The sequence below is a fragment of the Oryzias latipes genome, chromosome 1, assembly GCF_002234675.1.
Source record: "Oryzias latipes chromosome 1, ASM223467v1".
NCBI classification, from domain to species: Eukaryota; Metazoa; Chordata; class Actinopteri; order Beloniformes; family Adrianichthyidae; genus Oryzias; species Oryzias latipes.
In genome coordinates, this window is record NC_019859.2 from 35,783,836 (window position 1) to 35,800,171 (window position 16,336).

Here is a 16,336-nt window from a genome sequence, read left to right on the forward strand (position 1 = left end):
TCGCATGCGGCCTCCCATAGGGAACTGTAAGACACACCTGTGCTCCCCTTAGGATGCACCTGCGCCTCTCTACGACCCCCCCCACGGACACGGAAACCCAAAAACCCACAGCACCTGTACAGGTCAAACCCCCGTACAGGTGCAGGTGAATAAGGCTTCAGGAGGAAATGTGGGGCGATGGGGGAAATATGTTTGTGAGCTTAGGCTCACAAGGGCTGTTCTTCTCACTGGGCTGGGCCCTACACTCTCCCTGCCTCTGTGCCCCCCTGATCTCTGGCGTTGGGGGCCCCTGTGGCGGTCCTGCTTGCCCTGGTCTGGGTGGCGGATGTGATTTCAAATTCATTAGAAATGAATAATTGCGCTTTTTCTGCCCGGTCGGATAACCATGACCCCAAGATGAAAATGTTTAGGAACAGAACTGTGAAGACAAAAAGCCTGAAGCAAGATTTGTGGGATTTGAACCACTTTGACTTTTCACGTTAAGCCCCCTCCTTCTGTAGGAGGTGGACAAGTGCTAGTAACCAGTAAAAAAACTAGAAGAAGAAAAAGAATTCCCGTCCCTGCTGTTCCCTGCGTGTCCGGTGTGAACACCACCGGAGCCGCGTAAAGCACGTTCTTGAACGCACCACACGCAGCTGGTGTGAACGCAGCATCAATGTTAAGTCAATGCACAGACGTTATCAGAGTTCCTGACATGGGCGTGGCGCGTCGCTCCGGCAGCTGCTCGATTTGAGCGTCGTGGCGCGATTCGGGTTTCACAGTAATAATAATAATCCATTTTATTTAAAGGCAGCTTTCAAGGAGCCCAAGGACAAAACAAAGGCGAAGAATGTTCATTAAAAGCAGAATAAATAGACAAATGACAGAAAATCAAGAGTGAATCAGAAAGAGAAGACAGAATTAAACAGAAGAGTTTTGAGTTTTGAATTGAATGTTTGTAAAGAGTCCATGTTATGGAGGTCAGGAGGGAGGGAACTCCAGAGTTTGGGAGCCGAGCAGCTGAATAGTGTTCCCAGATTGAAAAATCTGAACTTTGGCGAGGGTGATGCATTGTGTCAACCAATCAGGGACTCGGCTTTGGGCCTGTGACATGTTCAATGATGCGACCAGCGGGGTGGAGTCCAAAACCAACGTGGAAGGGAATCTGGTCGTTATGATTTATGGAATCGGAAATAAAAACATCACGTGTGTAATTACACTGTACTGTATGTGTACTAGGTAGAAGGTGTTTTGTGTGTGGGCAGTGAGTCCGTCAGGGTGAGTTGTGTGACTGCACCATGTGGAGTCTGTCAAGTCAAACTGCCCCCCTCCCACAGCAAAGACAAGTGCTGAGTGAGTTTTCAGTCAAACTCTGACTACTTCTGCTAAATGAACATTTACTCTGGAGGATTCACACTAGAGAGAAATCATGAATAGCAGTAAATGATGATGCAAAATAAGGAGAATTAGATTTCTAAAAACCAAGATCCTCTCAGAGAGGACACTGACAGTCATTCTGGTGAAAAACCAGAAAGAAACCAGACATGATGTCGCCTACAGCGTGTCCTTGGTCATCGTGATCAGCAGCCTTTTCTTACTCAATCTAGAAAGTTGTGGAAACGGTTTGAAATGACGGAGAAAAAGGTAAGAAATGAACCTGAGTGTTCCTGAGGGTGCGAGGCTGTGGTGGTGGCCGTGCTGCAAACCTTTCAAAGAAAACTTCCACAAAATCTGCACATAAATCCATCCAGACAGGAGACGGCCGTACATCTTAGAGACATGCAGCCACACAGACGAGATTTAAAAACGCAAAAAAATCCAGTCTAGAAACTGTGGCAAACGAGGGGGAAGTGTCAGCTGTTGAACGATAAGTCTCTATTCAGCGGGGAGTGTCCCTCTGACACTGATGCACACCACTTACTCTCTCTTTGCGTCTGCCTTCCCTGTCGTATCTTCATTTCCTCTTTACAGTAGCTCGCTTGTAAAGCAATATTAGTGACACTTGACGGCAGGCGAGTGAACTTCAAGGACAGCTTTTTCCGGTTAAAAGTGGAAACAGGTGGCGAGATCAGATCATTTCCATGGTTGGGCGGTTGAAGGCTGTGAGAAAAACCAGGAGCTCCAGTGAAAATGACCCTCTGCTTCTGGATGGTGGGCTGAAGAACGTTTAAGGTAACTCTCTCTAAAGGACTTCTAGGAAGGGTTCAACCCCACAGCTTTCACTTCTGCTGTTTTCCTGCATGATTGAAATAGTTGGTTTGGTAAAAAACGACCTTCCAGAAACTGGTTTTGTCAAAGAAGCGTTTCTCAAAGTCAGTTTTATCCTCTGTTCTGCCTTCCTCCATCTGCTCATCTCTCCTCGTTTGTGCATTTGGTTTTCCTTCAGCATCTCCACTTAAGACCCTTAGATCTGTGACATTTAAATGAGAATGGGACCCGGAGGCCTGCCAGAGACGGGTGTGAGCACCTACCCCCCGGTTTTTGTGGTTGACAGCCAGGCCAGCGACCTCCACCTACCCGTTCAAAGGAAAACCAAGTGGGCCCGGGATGGTCAGAGGTTTCTGCTGCTGCTGGTGGGGCTGACGGTGATCGGACTCCTTGTTGAAGGATTTTTAATCATCAATCTCTATCAGAGGACTCAGGTGAGGCTCGCTGCGCCTGTCTCCTCGCTGAAAGAGAGGCAGAAGATGGAAATTCCTTTTCCTTTGGAAGTTCCGTGTTTCGCTTGTCGTCATGAGTAGACAGTAGCGGTTTCTGAGACGTCATTTTCTCCCTGGGCAGCAGGTCATCTGCCTTTCTTCCCTTTTCCCTCCTCTGTGAGCTACACTTCCAACCCTTTAACTGTCACATCTCTCTTAATGCTGTTTGCTGCTCTCCTGCCTCTCCTGTAACGTATTCAGAGCACAGTGACAGAATGTCTGCTTCAATTTCACGGAAAAAGACCTGTGTTGAACCAAACGGGGGATTCTTATTTATTTTTTGGTCATTCAGCATTGCATTGTGTGAACAGATACAGAGGACCTGCATGCATTTTTTTAAACAAAAATACTTGTAATGTGCCCCCTCCACACACACAGACACATCGTATTCTGAAGCAAACACAAACATGCAGCCATTTCTGTCGGAGCATAGACACATTAAGTTGCTCAGATGCATGAAGGCTCTTTCTGATCACGTTGTTCTGGGCCTGCAGGGGTTTTCCTCCTGTAATCGTCTCTGCAACGTGTCCAGTCCTTCACTTTCCAGCCAGCAGGTAGAGCAGTTGAACAATTTGGACCCTTTTTAAAAAAAAACAACCAATCTCTCAAACTGTTGTCGTTTCGTTTTTTTCTGCAGAATACTCTAATGAGCCAAGTAGGATCAATTGGTAGGTACCAAGTGCTTTATACGATTTATTATAACGATAAATTCCCAAAGCTGTAATTCATATTTACTTTCTCATTGACCTGTTTTTGTGTTTTTTTAGCCTTAAAAACCGTTTAATCCTCTTCATGACTTGAGGTGTTGAGTTTTGTTTGGGATTTTCGTTTTCAGATTCCAGCTTGTCTTTTATTCTCCCTTTAGGTCGTGTGGTGGGGGAAAACGACATAGAACGGTGGGTCAAAGAGGGCGAGGCCAGCAAACCCTTTGCTCACCTTTTGGGTAAGAACCAGGGAAGCCCCACTTCTCAGTTCTAGGCCGTATGTGACACCATTGAACCGATTTAGGGGGAAAGTGTGTCACTCTTCCATCAGGTCCATGTTTTAAGTGTGGATTGTGCAGTATTTGATTTATTGTTTGACTCCATGATTCTGAGCTTCGTATAAGACAACGGACGGGTTTTTCTTAAGGTTTTTTTCTGAATTTTTGGTTTTTTTTTCGTAAATACACCAATCATAAATCGAACCGAAACCAAACTGTGACCTAAAAACCAGCATTTGAACCGAATCGTGAAGATAGTGTTTCATTGCACTCCAATTAAGAACCATAAAAACAAGTCAGACCTATGCAAGACTTGAAAAGGTCGAGTCTTGTTCAGATTTTTTTACTTTCCAATTTCAGCTCGTCTTTTATTCTCCCTTTAGGTGCCAGTAATTATTCGGGACAGGACGACATAGTGCAGTGGGTGAATGAGGGCGAGGCCAGCGTCCACAACATGCTGTACCAGAACGGTCGACTGAGAATTCAGAAAGCTGGTCATTACTACTTCTACTCCAAAGTGCAGCTGATCGCATTGAATGAGTGTAAACTAATTCAACACAAAGTGATGAAAAGCACCACAGCCTATGGCTTACCTATAGAGCTCATGCAATCCAAAAGGTGAGTCAGTGTACCCTTCTTCTTCTTTTTCTTCCCTTTCCTGTCTTAGAGTTGCACACATGTTTGGTAACACTTTACTTCTTGAAATCTGAACCTTCCTTGTGACATCTCTGCTTTGTGTCCTTTAGTAATCGTTGCCGGGGCTCAAAGCACTCGAACGGAGAGGAACTGTGGAGCAGCTTCTTGGCTGGGATTTTCCAACTAAAGAATGGGGACGAAATTTTTGTTAAAGTGGAGAATATTCAGGACATGCGACCAGGACCGACAGAAAACTTCATGGGGGCTTTTATGGTTTCTCCATAGGAATTATGAACATGTATCTGTGGCACTTTATCCACACACATATACATCTATATACTTGTACACCAAAGAGCTTCTTAATGGATATATTTATGACAAAAGTAACCACTGTGACAGAGATGTATCTGATATTCAGCTTTATATATTTAATGCTACATTTCACAAGATGTTTTGTTATTTTAATAAAGTTTTTTTCAGTAAAATAAATTGAGAGATGATGACATCACTCCCAAAGGCAAATGGATGCAGAAAAAACACACGTTGACACATAAACAAGAGGTTTAAAAAAAAAGTCGGTAAAATTATCTCTAGAGTGATTAAAAAGGCCATATCAGGAAACCAAACCGCAGAATAAGAAACATGGTCATGCTGGGTTCATGACCATGTGGGGTTAAGGGTCAAACCCTGAACGCGACATGGTCATGTCAGGTTCAGGGCTTGCCCTTTCTGCAAACAGCAACCACATCTTTCTGCAAACAGCAACCACATCTTTCTGCAGGTCCATGCTGAACCTTTGGGCATCTGCCTCGATGGTTATCGCAAAGCAAGAACGCAGTCGAGAACAGAGTTACTGACACACTCCTAATTACAAGTTAAATTAAGAAGAGCTTGTGTTCAGACGGAGGGCCGAAGCAAAGCAAGCACCACAGGCGTGTGTCAGCATCTAACGGTGTTGGAAGGAATCGTTGGTCACTTCTATAGTGAATGAAGGCTATAAATGTGTGTTTGGCTGTTAGCTGTCATGAGACAAAAGCTTGGAGCTAAAATTAGACAACTAACTCAATCCTCTCCGTGAAAATCTAGAGCAGAAAACGAAGGTACAGACCTTTTTCCTGTCAGACAAATTGTGTTTGGAGCTTAAGCTTCTGAAACACAGCAAAAAAAACAAGTGCAAACCCACAAAATGCAACTGCAGGTCTACAAATGTGCAGGATATTCAACCTACACAAACACCTCTGAGGCAGCGAGTGTGTACGAAAAGCAGGATGTGGTTAGGTAAGGATGGAGTGAAAAGAGCGGGTTGGAGCTGTTGACTCAGCTTTTCTTACATTTCACACAAGATACCAGTTTCGTGTGGAAAAAAAATCAGAAGGTATGGATTGTTGAGCGTGCACGGATTTTACTACTGAATTACGAAGCACAAACATCAAAAAGAATCAAAAAAGAAGAAATACGAACAGCACAAAACAGTGCAGAAAATTAGAAAAACGTTTTTAAAAACCCCACAGAAGCCGAAGTGAATGAAAGGATTGACCTCAAATGCAGTTAGACATTTGGGTCATTTCCTTTTGTAAGATGCAGATAAACATCAGTACATCAGAAAAAAAAAACAAGAGCGTCTTGCAGACAACCAGTGAGGACGTTTTAGGACCCAAAAGCAAGGCGTGTTGTTGCAGACGTGTGAAACGTTCTATGTGCGCGCTACAAGACTTATCCTGTCCAAATGTCCTTTTCATTGGAATTACCATTGGACTCCACGCTGATGCTTAATGCAATACAAGAAGCAACATCGCACACAAGCTCTCTTTTCTGTCAGCCACACGGGTTGTTTTTGTCACGTAGAGCTGTGGTTGACTTCTGACCGCTGACATGCTTTTCCTGACTCTTTGAAAACATTTCACCTGACATCTCTGTCTTGTGCCTTTTAGTGATCGTTGCTTTGCCAGCAGAGGTTTTCATACCTGAGCAGAACCAAAAAACACTCTGATTTGGTCATGTTTTTGGAAATGACAGATGCACTTTTTTTGGACAGTGTTGCCATTTTGATGTAAAAACATCCCATTCTCTGCCATCACAAAACAACCCCGCCTTCCAGACCTGACCTACAGTTCCCTTCATGTTTACTCTCAGTGGACGGGTACGGTGCAGTTAAACGGATTGATGGGGATCTTTTATTTAAATTAGGTTTCTGCTTAGGATGGGAAAGTGCTTAAGTCTCTGGCTGTGTCCAAATTCCCGCCCTAACCCCTAACTACTAAAACACTAAATAGTGGGACTATGTAGAGCCCTTGATTGTAAAGCAATTCAGACTCCACGCTCACTACGGAGACGACGTCAACGATTTCACAAAGTTAAAATCTAATTGATATGAGCATTTTGAGACAATTCATTGTCTTCTGAAGATAAAAACGTTAATATTTTATTAAAAAATCAGACGCAATGCATTGTGGTCTATATTCTCCGATCTAGTGAGCATCGATGCACACTGGTTTTCACAGAGACTTCTGGGAAATTTCTAGGGCACTGGATTTTGGAATTGTAGATTCAGACAGCTCTAGCAAATGGCTAACCCCTATATAGAGCACTATATAGGGATTAGGGTGGGAGCTCGGACACAGCATCTGTTTGAGATTGTCCATGATGCATTGCAGAGCCGGCTCTGCTGCTTTTCCAAATGAAGGCCTGTTTCTTTTGACAGCTTTGACAGAAAGGGGTCACAAAGCCGTGCTTTTACCTCTTTCTGGTGGAGGGATTCACTTTGACCACTTGAACATGTTTTCGCTTTTTTTTGGCACAGATTCTAAAGAAATTCTCAAAAAAAACTCGGAATTCACGGATTCAGTGGGTTGGAGAAACATGATCGATAACTGAAATGACAGAAGAGTTGCCTTTCCGCCTTATCAAGAAGACCTGCACACATGCATGCAAAACAACAAGACATCTGTTCATAGATCAGAAAATCGGCTTTGGAATGATTTGATCTACATTATTTTATCACGTTATACTTAAACACAACAGCTACAAACAGCTGCAGGTTTTTATGCAGAACAAAGCAAATCCATTTGTTCCATGGGGGAGGAAGAGCTCTGCAGAAATGGAGGTTATTTTCCACAAAACCATGTTCTCATACCTGTTAGCTATGAGGTTGATCAGCTGGGTGTACTTGATAGAAACAGGGCGAGTTTTGATCCTAGAGAATGTAATGAGACAATGCTGTGGGATTACTGTTACTTTTAGTACACTTTAAGTATTCGAAAGTAGAAAAAAAAATGGGGGAAAGCATGATTTTTTTTACCTCTCTGCTTTTGTTGCCCCACTGAAAAAAAAGTGGTGCGATTTATGAGTTCAATCATCTGATAGGGGGAACATTCTTTCCAAGACCCTTTGAAAAATCCATGTGGGAACCATCCCCTTGGCGGTGGATGGCTTGTGGTTATCATCCATAAGAAATCCTTTACATCCTGGACAACTGCCTGTAAATAGAGTCCTCACACACACCAGGGAAATGGGAATGGTATGACCGAGGAGCTGGCAGCCACTGGACCAGTCCTGGGTACGTAGGAAACAGTTGTGGGGCAGGCCAGAGGCTGTAACCTCACGGGAGGCCCAGCTGGTCAAAGATCAATCGTCCTTAGCGGGTGCCTCTCACGTTGCTGTCGCTGGCATCTGTCCTCCGCAGGTCCCTCAGAGGAGGAAGTGGTAGATGTTGAGCTGATAGGTTGGTCACCGACCACTGAGTCTGTTGTCTCGTTTTCTTGTCAGCCGGGGAATCAGAACATTCCAGGATGTCTCCACCAGGAGGCTCTGGTGGTGGTGGAGCAGGGTTTGGTGATTTCTGTCTTAGCCGTAGGGTCTAATGGTTGAGAAGAACCTGAGGTGGCTCATGATAAATACTCATTACCACTCTCCCCATCGTCAGACGCTTGAACAGGTTTGTCTTTCATAAGCAGGTTTACATTTTCACTTCTCTGCTTTCACCTCGTAGACAGGGAGCTTTACCTGATCCTCTTTCAGGTCTACGGTTTTTAATCAGAACTCGTTCACTAGGCTAGAATGTCCTACTTTTGTTTGATACAAATCTTTTGCTCTTTTCTGCAGACTTTCTTGTATTGTCATTGGCAATAGTTGTGCTTCCTCCATGCCTTTTTCCATTTGTCAGCAGAGTCTCTGTAGTCACTAAAACGTGATTCTGAATACAGTCCAAACAGCATCTCTATTGGGAGTAGACAGTAGACAGTTGCTTTTAGAATCTACGAGCTTTTTCAAATGGCATTTTTTTTGTCTGCTTGTGGTTCACAATGATTTGAATAAAGAAATACTCAGAAGTCAAGTTTTATCCTTGTTTTTCTTTACACTTGTCCTCCATCATCAAAAAAAGGCCTCAAGAACATGATAAAAACACCATGAACACCATTTTCATTAAAGTGGATTTTTAAGCATCTGTAGTAACGTCCTGCTCATCATCAGTTGGCTTGTCCGTGCTCCTGTACCTGACCAAGTACCTCGTCTCGGGCTCGTCTCTACTACTGCTCCTAAACTTGTTTGTGGATCCTGCCTCTGGCTCGTCTCGTGCCCCCAGCCGTCCCCCAACTCCATCTGGATGAAGCTCATCTGCTGCGCTATTTTAACATGTAGTTGTAGAGATAGATCAGCTAATTCTTCTCTTAAAGTTCTGGTACATCACCTGTCCGTCCTGGGGGAGGATCCCTCCTTCATGTGGACACCCCTGAGGTTTTTACAGAATCTATATATTTTTAGGAGTTTTTCCTTACAGAGGAGGGTCTAAGGGTAGGGATGCCCACTTTAGTTTAGTCTGTTTAGCTAGTTCAGTTTAGAATTTTCTATTGAATTCTTTGTATTCATGATCCTTGTTGTCATGGTATTGGAGACTTTGAGACAGACCCAGATGCTGGAACTCGGAAGGAACACAGGAGAGTTTTAAGGTAAGTGATTGGATTTATTTTGTTCTTGTAGGTGATCTTCCAGAGGTGATGTCTTCGGCTCGAGACTGCAGGTGAGTGACAGGAAGACGAGGTGTTGCTAGAGGGCTTCTGTGGAGGCTGAGAGGGCATGAACGGCTGGCGAGGAGAGCGTGGATAGAACAGGCGGTTCCGGAGGAAATCCCAGGTAGCACTCGTGGTGATAGAGTCCTGGAAGCAAGGCATAAGGCAAAGTTACTAAACAAGAATTATATCTTGGCATAAACATGAGATACCAGACAAGCACCATGGAGGAGCAACGAACTGGCGACGAATACTGGCTGTGGATCTCCTTAAGAAGGCAGCAGGGCTGATGAGGTGAGTGGCAACAGCTAGGAATCCTCTGGAGCGGAGGGGTTGGGCTGACAGACGCACTATGACAGTACCCCCCCCCCCCCACACACACACACAACGACCGCCACCAGGCGGTCCAGAACGCTGATCCGGGTGGGCACGATAGAAATCAGCGATGAGGGAATGGTCCAGAATCAGGGAACAGGAGATCCACGAACGTTCCTCTGGACCATAGCCCTCCCAATCCACCAAGAACTGGTAGCCGCCACCGCAGCGCCGGACGTCCAAAATCCGACTGACCATGAAAGCCGGAGCGCAGTCGATGACTCGGGCGGATGGCGGGGAAGTGGACGGCGGGCACAGAGGGCTCTCGTGGACAGGCTTGATCTGGGAAATGTGAAACGTTGGATGGACCTTGAGAGCCGAGGGAAGCTTGAGGCGGACACAGGTGGGGTTGATTATCCGGTCAATGGCGTAGGGTCCGATAAATCGGGGAGCAAGTTTGTGGGAGGTAGCCTGAATGGGGATGTTCCTCGACGAGAGAAAGGACCCTTTGACCAGGATGGTAGGTGGATCCCACCACCCTATGATGACTGGCGATCCGGCAGTTGCTCTCCTTGGTGCAAAGGAGAGCCGCCCTGGTCTGGTGCCAAATCTGCTGGCACCGCTGGAGATGGAGCTGGACCGAATGACTGATGGTTTGGGGATGTGTGAGCCATCAAAGCACATGAAACTTGGTCAATGACACCACAAAGAGTGACGGTGGTCACTCTTTGTGGCCACCGTCACCGTCTTTAATACCTGAGCTAAAGCTCAGGTATTAAAGGGTCCTGCGTGTTCCAGGAGGGACGACGCAATTCCCCGTGGTGGTGGGTAGAGTGATGACCAATCGATCTCAGGACATTAGACAGCAGACTAGCAGTGTCATCAGTAGATCATGAGACACGTTGAACTTGTTAGTAAACTTTTACCAAAAACCGTTTGACTGTTTTTGACGTTTGTCATTAAATCACAGTCATGAATTAAGTCAACTCGTGGGTTCAATCATCTTCTTGGGGCGTACCATTCTTCTTGGGGCGTACCACTCTGTTTGTACCTATCATACTTTCAGAGAAGGTGTGTCATGCTTTGTGACTGACAGCCGCTGGCAGAAAGTCACAGTATGGTAGGAGTAGATAAGGTAACTGAAATACATGTTGGAAACTGTGCAATGAAGCCATGACCCTATTTTGAACAGACTCTGCTGGTGAGTTGACTTTCATTTGTATTTGTTGGAATGAAACGGTTCATAAGACGTTCTTCACGAGCCTTAATTCTCAGTGGTGGTTCTCGAGTGTAGATTAATGCTGTGGTGAGTGGACTTGTCTTTTCTAAGAGAGTTTCCTGCTGATTCTTTAGCTGCAGCAGCACTGTTGTTATTCTGTTCTTGCAAAGGAAGCTTCACTTCTACACGATGGGAGAGGCTGCTCCACGTTGATTCTGACACAAAACTGTTTGATTTGAATGGATTTTAGCTGAATCTTTCAAAAGTACATGCTTTTTCATTTTATTTTTTACTGGATTCCAGTTAAGTGCATAGCTGCTTGCTTGGACTTACATTGGTCTAAAACACAAATAAAATATGATAAAGCTGCAGTTTTTCATGCAAAGAATATCACAAAACAAGCTCTTTGTTTGCCTCTTTTCTTTTTCTTTTTCATTTCACTGGACTGTGTTGTGCAGAGGTTTCACTACTGACCTTTATCAGCCGACCTTTGAAACCATTGAATTGCATCACAAACATCTATATCCACAAATGCAATCAAAACAACCTAATAATAATATTGTGGCTCAATTCAGCTTTTCCACTAGACACCACAAAATAGCAAAACTGTAAACTTTTTTATTAGTTTTTGTCAACTTACTGTTGACACGATATTGACTCAATTACAAAACCGTGTAAGGCATAATCTGCATTTCCTCACATCAACGTTTGCTCTTCAACAGGAAAACATTTGAACATGTTTTCTCAGCTTCTGTGAGGAGCTTTTTTTTTGGGGGGGGGGGGGGGGTTCTCTGTTAAAATCCACAGCAGACAACCTGAACACACACAAATCAGAGAGTAACCAACACATGCACAAGAAGAACACGCAAGACGCCAGCGGCCGGGATTCAAACTAGGGCCTTCTCCTTATGAGGCAACAGTGCTAACCACTACCCCACTGCGCCGCCATCAGCTGCTGCGTGTGGTTCAGACTGCGGGGCAGCCTCAAGATACAAACTGTAGAATCAGTTTATTGTGTTTTCAACAAAGTCTGTGACAAAAAAAAAAGAAGGACCAACTGCTTTCCTGTCAAACAGATAAAACAGAAGCACACAAATTAAACACAAGAACATCAAGGAGCTGCAGCGGCAATCTGACATGAAAAAAACAAGGTGCCACTGTGGCTGGGCTTCAAAAGATTCACCCAAAAGGAAGTACCGTAGTACACTTTCAAAACGTGTCCTGAAGGCAAAATACTAGACTGACACTGAGACGCTGTGCGCGCCTGTGTGGGCTGAAAGGCTTGCAGCAGCCTGACGGCGGTGAAGTTCCTTCTGACTTACGCATTTACTAAACACTTTTGAAGTCGCTCTATTGTGCCGCTGACATCACACTTTCTAATATTAGAAAAGTCGTTTACTGAAGACTTTCACATGGAGGCATTGCTGAGTCAAAAACGGGGCGCAAATCCAGGCCCTGAGGGCCCGACATGTTTTCCAACCACTGAAGCTCCTCATTGGCTGAACACACCTGATCCAGGTAACCAGCAGATGACAAGGCAGGATTTCTGGAAAAGCGGCAGGAGGCCGGCCCTCCAGGCCTGGATTTGGGCCCCCGGATGGAAGAGCACAGGGACCCGACGTGTTCTCTGATCGTGTTCTTAGTTGGAGGTTGCTTAGTCATTCAGTCATGTTGCACCTTATTTTTTTTAAGAAACCTTTGTGGGTTTTTTGTGTGTTTTGGGGAACCACCTTAACTTGCAGAATGAGACATTTAATCTCAACTCTAATCAGATGCAGATATGGGAAAACAGAAAAGAACATAAAGGAATTTAGGAAAAAATATAGAAATATGATTATAGATCAATACATTCATATGTACAAAGTATAAATAATCGCCGATATGATTGTAAATATTGTACCCTGTAAACAAACGAGTGTTTTCACAAATGTGTGCCGAGTGTGTGTATTTCTATGTGTATTTGTTATTTGAAAGTACACTTACAAGTGAGGAAACAGGGCGATGTTAGGTAGGGTTGGGTGTTAACCCTAATTTATGAGGGTTTTTTCTTTTTCTCACTCCTTTTCGGATATTTCTAGTTTCTTTAAAATATCCGAAGTCAAATATGATCCTGTCATCAGATAAAAAGGCTCCAATAAAAATAAATATGACTGATATCAAGCTCTCCTAGACTAGAATTTTTCCGTTAAGTTGACAGACGAACTTAAAACGTCACCAATATTTCCGGAACTTTTAGTGTCATGGGAATCCAGACGCGCCTCTGCAAAGCAAAAAATGTTTCGGTATGAAAATATGCAATGCACTAAAAAAAAGCAAGTGTAGTTTTTTGGTCAAATCGGAAATATAAAAAAAAAAAGAAACAAATCTTCGTAATCATTTTTGTACGGAGCCCCTAATGGGCCAATAAAAAAAAACAATTGAAGTAAAAAAAAAAAACTAACCAACTGAGTTTATTTTTTATTTTTACTTCAATTGTTTGTTTTTCTTGGCCAATCAGGGACTCTGCAGTTATGTGCATAAATGTTACATGCAATCCAATCTGTTTTTACAAACATGACAGTGGGAAATGTACATTTTTGTTAACATGTGGAATTTATTAATGCAGGAGATGCATATTTGTTTGCAGGCTCACAGCTTATTTTTTCTAAAACCACATGACAAATAAACAGGATGTGAAAAACGTCCAGTTCCCGCTCTGCACCATATATGACAGGGAACTTTCCCCTTCTCTCTAAACAAATCATTTATTCCACCTTAATACCTCATCGAACAGCAGGCCTCATGTCTTTAAAACACCAAATAAAAAAGCAGCTGTTTTCTTTTGACCACAATTGAGTTTAATATAAATTACACTTCCAATACATTCAGCTCTGAGAAGACTGTCCACAGGACGTACATTTTATTCCGTACGTACATGGTCTACACCATGACGTACATTATTATTAAAATAGTTTTTTAGCTTTAAATCCAAATCCAATATGCAGACATTTCTTTCTGTTTGCCCTCAGCACTCGCTTGAACCTCCTTTTACTGCAAAGACAGTCAAAAGAAAGCGATGATGGGCTTGCTGAGGGTTTCCTGCCCACAGAAAACTCGATGTTGCAGCTTTTGGTGTCATGGAAATAGATTTATAATCTATCACCGTGTATTGCACATTGACAGAAATGTAGTGACATCTACGTTGAAAACCCATTTTCACAGAAAACAGTTAAACATAAACATGCATAAATAACTACAGCTCATTCAATAAATAGACTAAAAATACGATTTTTTAAAAGAATTTACAATTAAAAAAAGGTTATTTTTCTATTTTTCTCCAGTTTGCTTTACGATGACTGAATTTGAACTGGAAATCCACCTTAAAAACCTGCCGTGGTTGTTTTCTACTTGGAAGAAACCTCTGCACGCACTTGCTTTGGTTCCAAGCAGCCCTTGCGGGCGGCTACTTTATCGTCATGGTCACCTGTGTTCAAGTCTGCAGGTGAGCTACCACGAACAGGTCACAGGTACGCCCCCCTCTCCAGCCTGTATCAGCCAATAAGGAACATTCCAAGTCCCGAGCCTTTCTTCTCTAGCTTCCAGTGAGATACGTCTATACTCGACACTCTCATCTGAGTAAGCAGCGCTTTTCCATCCAGCTGCGTCACCGTCCAGCACTTATGGCTCACAGACCTCTGGTCCTTCCTCAGATCCACTTTGCAGAGGAGCTTGTCGTCCACGTTCAGGCTGAGATGAAGGTTGTGGCATTTGCCCGTGCAGGTGAGGTTGACTTCCAGGTAAAGGAAGTAGGCCCCGGCCTGGAGCGGCCTCAGGGAATGATCGTCTTTGTTGAAGTCAAATTTGCTTCCGACGGATGTGCCTTTCCCATAGTTGAACTGATGCCACGTCATAGTCTTGTTTTCCAAGACGGCTGAGGAAAGACACAAATACAGAAACCATAAGTTGCTGCAAAGTCTGCATTCGAAAAGGATTTTTGACACTTCAAGGCAAAAATTTCCATATCGAATCGGCACTTCCGTCTCAGAGCTTTAGTCTCTCTCTCTCCATATACATACATTACTATCTATATACATTACATACTATTTACACACACACACACACACACACACACACATATATATATATATATATATATATATATATATATATATATATATATATATATATATATTCAAGTGTACTTCAAGTGTACTTCAAGTACACTTGAAGTACACTTGAAAAAAAAGAAAAATTTATTTAGCAGTTTTTGCACAGATAATACTATTTTCTGAGGATTTTTTTTTCAGACTTATTACAGCTGGAAACAGCTTCCACCTCCCTGTTTTTCATGAAAAAGTCCAATAGTTATACACTTATAGACTACTTTTTGCAAAGACATCCCACATAAAAGGTACTTACAGTGCAGAGGTTCCACGTATGCAAAGTTGTCCATCTGTTGATAAAACACATAAATGTCTGTTAGAAATGTGAAAGGAAACCTTTCTTCTCCTATAAGATGATTGATGGGTCAGCTGACCTTAAAGGCTGCTGCCGGCGCGTCTGGGGTCTGCTTGGAGAGGCTACTGTCAGCGCTGACCCGGGCGGTTCTGGAGCCAAACTCCGACACCACCACGTACTCCCCGACGGCCAGAGCCGTCACCGCCAGAAACAAGATGAGGACGGACACGAGCAGGAACACGTCCATCCATCTGGCCCTGGCGCGGTCTCGGGTCTGGAGCGACTCCTCGTCCACCTCTTTATCCTGGCGTCCCATGAATAAAATATGATTGCGTGCGTCCCAGCTCCAAGAAACGATCCCTCTGCGCGCGGTGTGAGCGGCTGCAGCGGCAGGTCCACGCGTGGCGCGACTGCGCAGTCCAGGAGCTTCAAGAAGAGTGTCGCGGCTCCACGATCTATAGGAGTTTTTATCCTCCCCAAGCGCGCGTGCGCTCTCTCACGGGGAGGCAATACACGGAAGTCATGGGTTTCCCTTTCGCCTACGCACGCACGCACGCACGCATGAACACACACACACAGACAAACGAGGAGGAGTTTCTATCTCAACCAGCTTTAATATAGGTGAGAAAATAGGAGCTGTAAACTTTCCGCGGCTCTCCCTGCAGGTGCGCTTCAGAGGGAGCGCGCGCGCGCTGGAAAGAAAGTAAAGTGAGAAGCTTTGATTCCGTCACGGACCGACTTTCCCAACGCACGCACTTCACGGACACTGCGGGATCATTCTGTTTAAAAACACTACTACTACTAATAATAGTAATAATAATAATAATAATAATAATCCATTTATTTAAAGCGCCTTTCATGAAACCCAAGGACACTTTACAAAACGAAGTTTAAAATAAAAATTAAAAGCACAACACAAATAAAAAGACAAGAATCAAATCAGGATGGGGAAGGCAGAAAGAAACAGATGAGTTTTGAGTTTAACCGCAGAAAAGAGGATGAAACGTACAGAGGGTGAAAAGCCCAAAGGATCCTGGGAAGAGAATTGAGATGGGGAGGAGAA

The 16,336-nt window shown here is 43.9% G+C and overlaps 2 protein-coding genes across 2 annotated transcripts; one reads left to right on the top strand and one right to left on the bottom strand.

Annotated features, from left to right (window-relative positions):
- The first annotated feature begins 867 nt into the window (after positions 1-867).
- On the top strand, positions 868-4,785 carry LOC101161466 (tumor necrosis factor ligand superfamily member 14). Its single transcript, XM_004066342.4, has 7 exons — positions 868-2,151; positions 2,366-2,621; positions 3,173-3,232; positions 3,316-3,346; positions 3,544-3,621; positions 4,044-4,278; positions 4,407-4,785. The coding sequence occupies exons 2-7, from the start codon at positions 2,403-2,405 to the stop codon at positions 4,579-4,581; spliced, it is 798 nt and encodes a 265-aa protein (XP_004066390.2). The 5' UTR covers positions 868-2,151; positions 2,366-2,402; the 3' UTR covers positions 4,582-4,785.
- An 8,615-nt stretch (positions 4,786-13,400) lies between these two features.
- LOC101161707 lies at positions 13,401-16,025 on the bottom strand. The gene is made up of 3 exons (XM_004066343.4): positions 15,353-16,025; positions 15,235-15,268; positions 13,401-14,746 (listed from the first exon to the last, which is right to left on the bottom strand). Exons 1-3 carry the CDS (start codon positions 15,587-15,589, stop codon positions 14,367-14,369), a joined length of 651 nt encoding a protein of 216 aa, XP_004066391.1. The 5' UTR covers positions 15,590-16,025; the 3' UTR covers positions 13,401-14,366.
- Between the last annotated feature and the right edge of the window lie 311 nt (positions 16,026-16,336).

Bases quoted from the DNA above. Each gene is read 5' to 3' on its own strand.
- LOC101161707 (XM_004066343.4), bottom strand. From the start codon at position 15,589: ATGGGACGCCAGGATAAAGAGGTGGACGAGGAGTCGCTCCAGACCCGA. The intron at 15,269-15,352 runs GTCAGCTGACCC...TTTTATCAACAG, and splicing joins CGCCGGCAGCAGCCTTTAAG to ATGGACAACTTTGCATACGT. The intron at 14,747-15,234 runs GTAAGTACCTTT...GTCTTTCCTCAG, and splicing joins ATACGTGGAACCTCTGCACT to CCGTCTTGGAAAACAAGACT.
- LOC101161466 (XM_004066342.4), top strand. From the start codon at position 2,403: ATGAGAATGGGACCCGGAGGCCTGCCAGAGACGGGTGTGAGCACCTAC. The intron at 2,622-3,172 runs GTGAGGCTCGCT...CTGGGCCTGCAG, and splicing joins ATCTCTATCAGAGGACTCAG to GGGTTTTCCTCCTGTAATCG. The intron at 3,347-3,543 runs GTAGGTACCAAG...TTCTCCCTTTAG, and splicing joins GAGCCAAGTAGGATCAATTG to GTCGTGTGGTGGGGGAAAAC.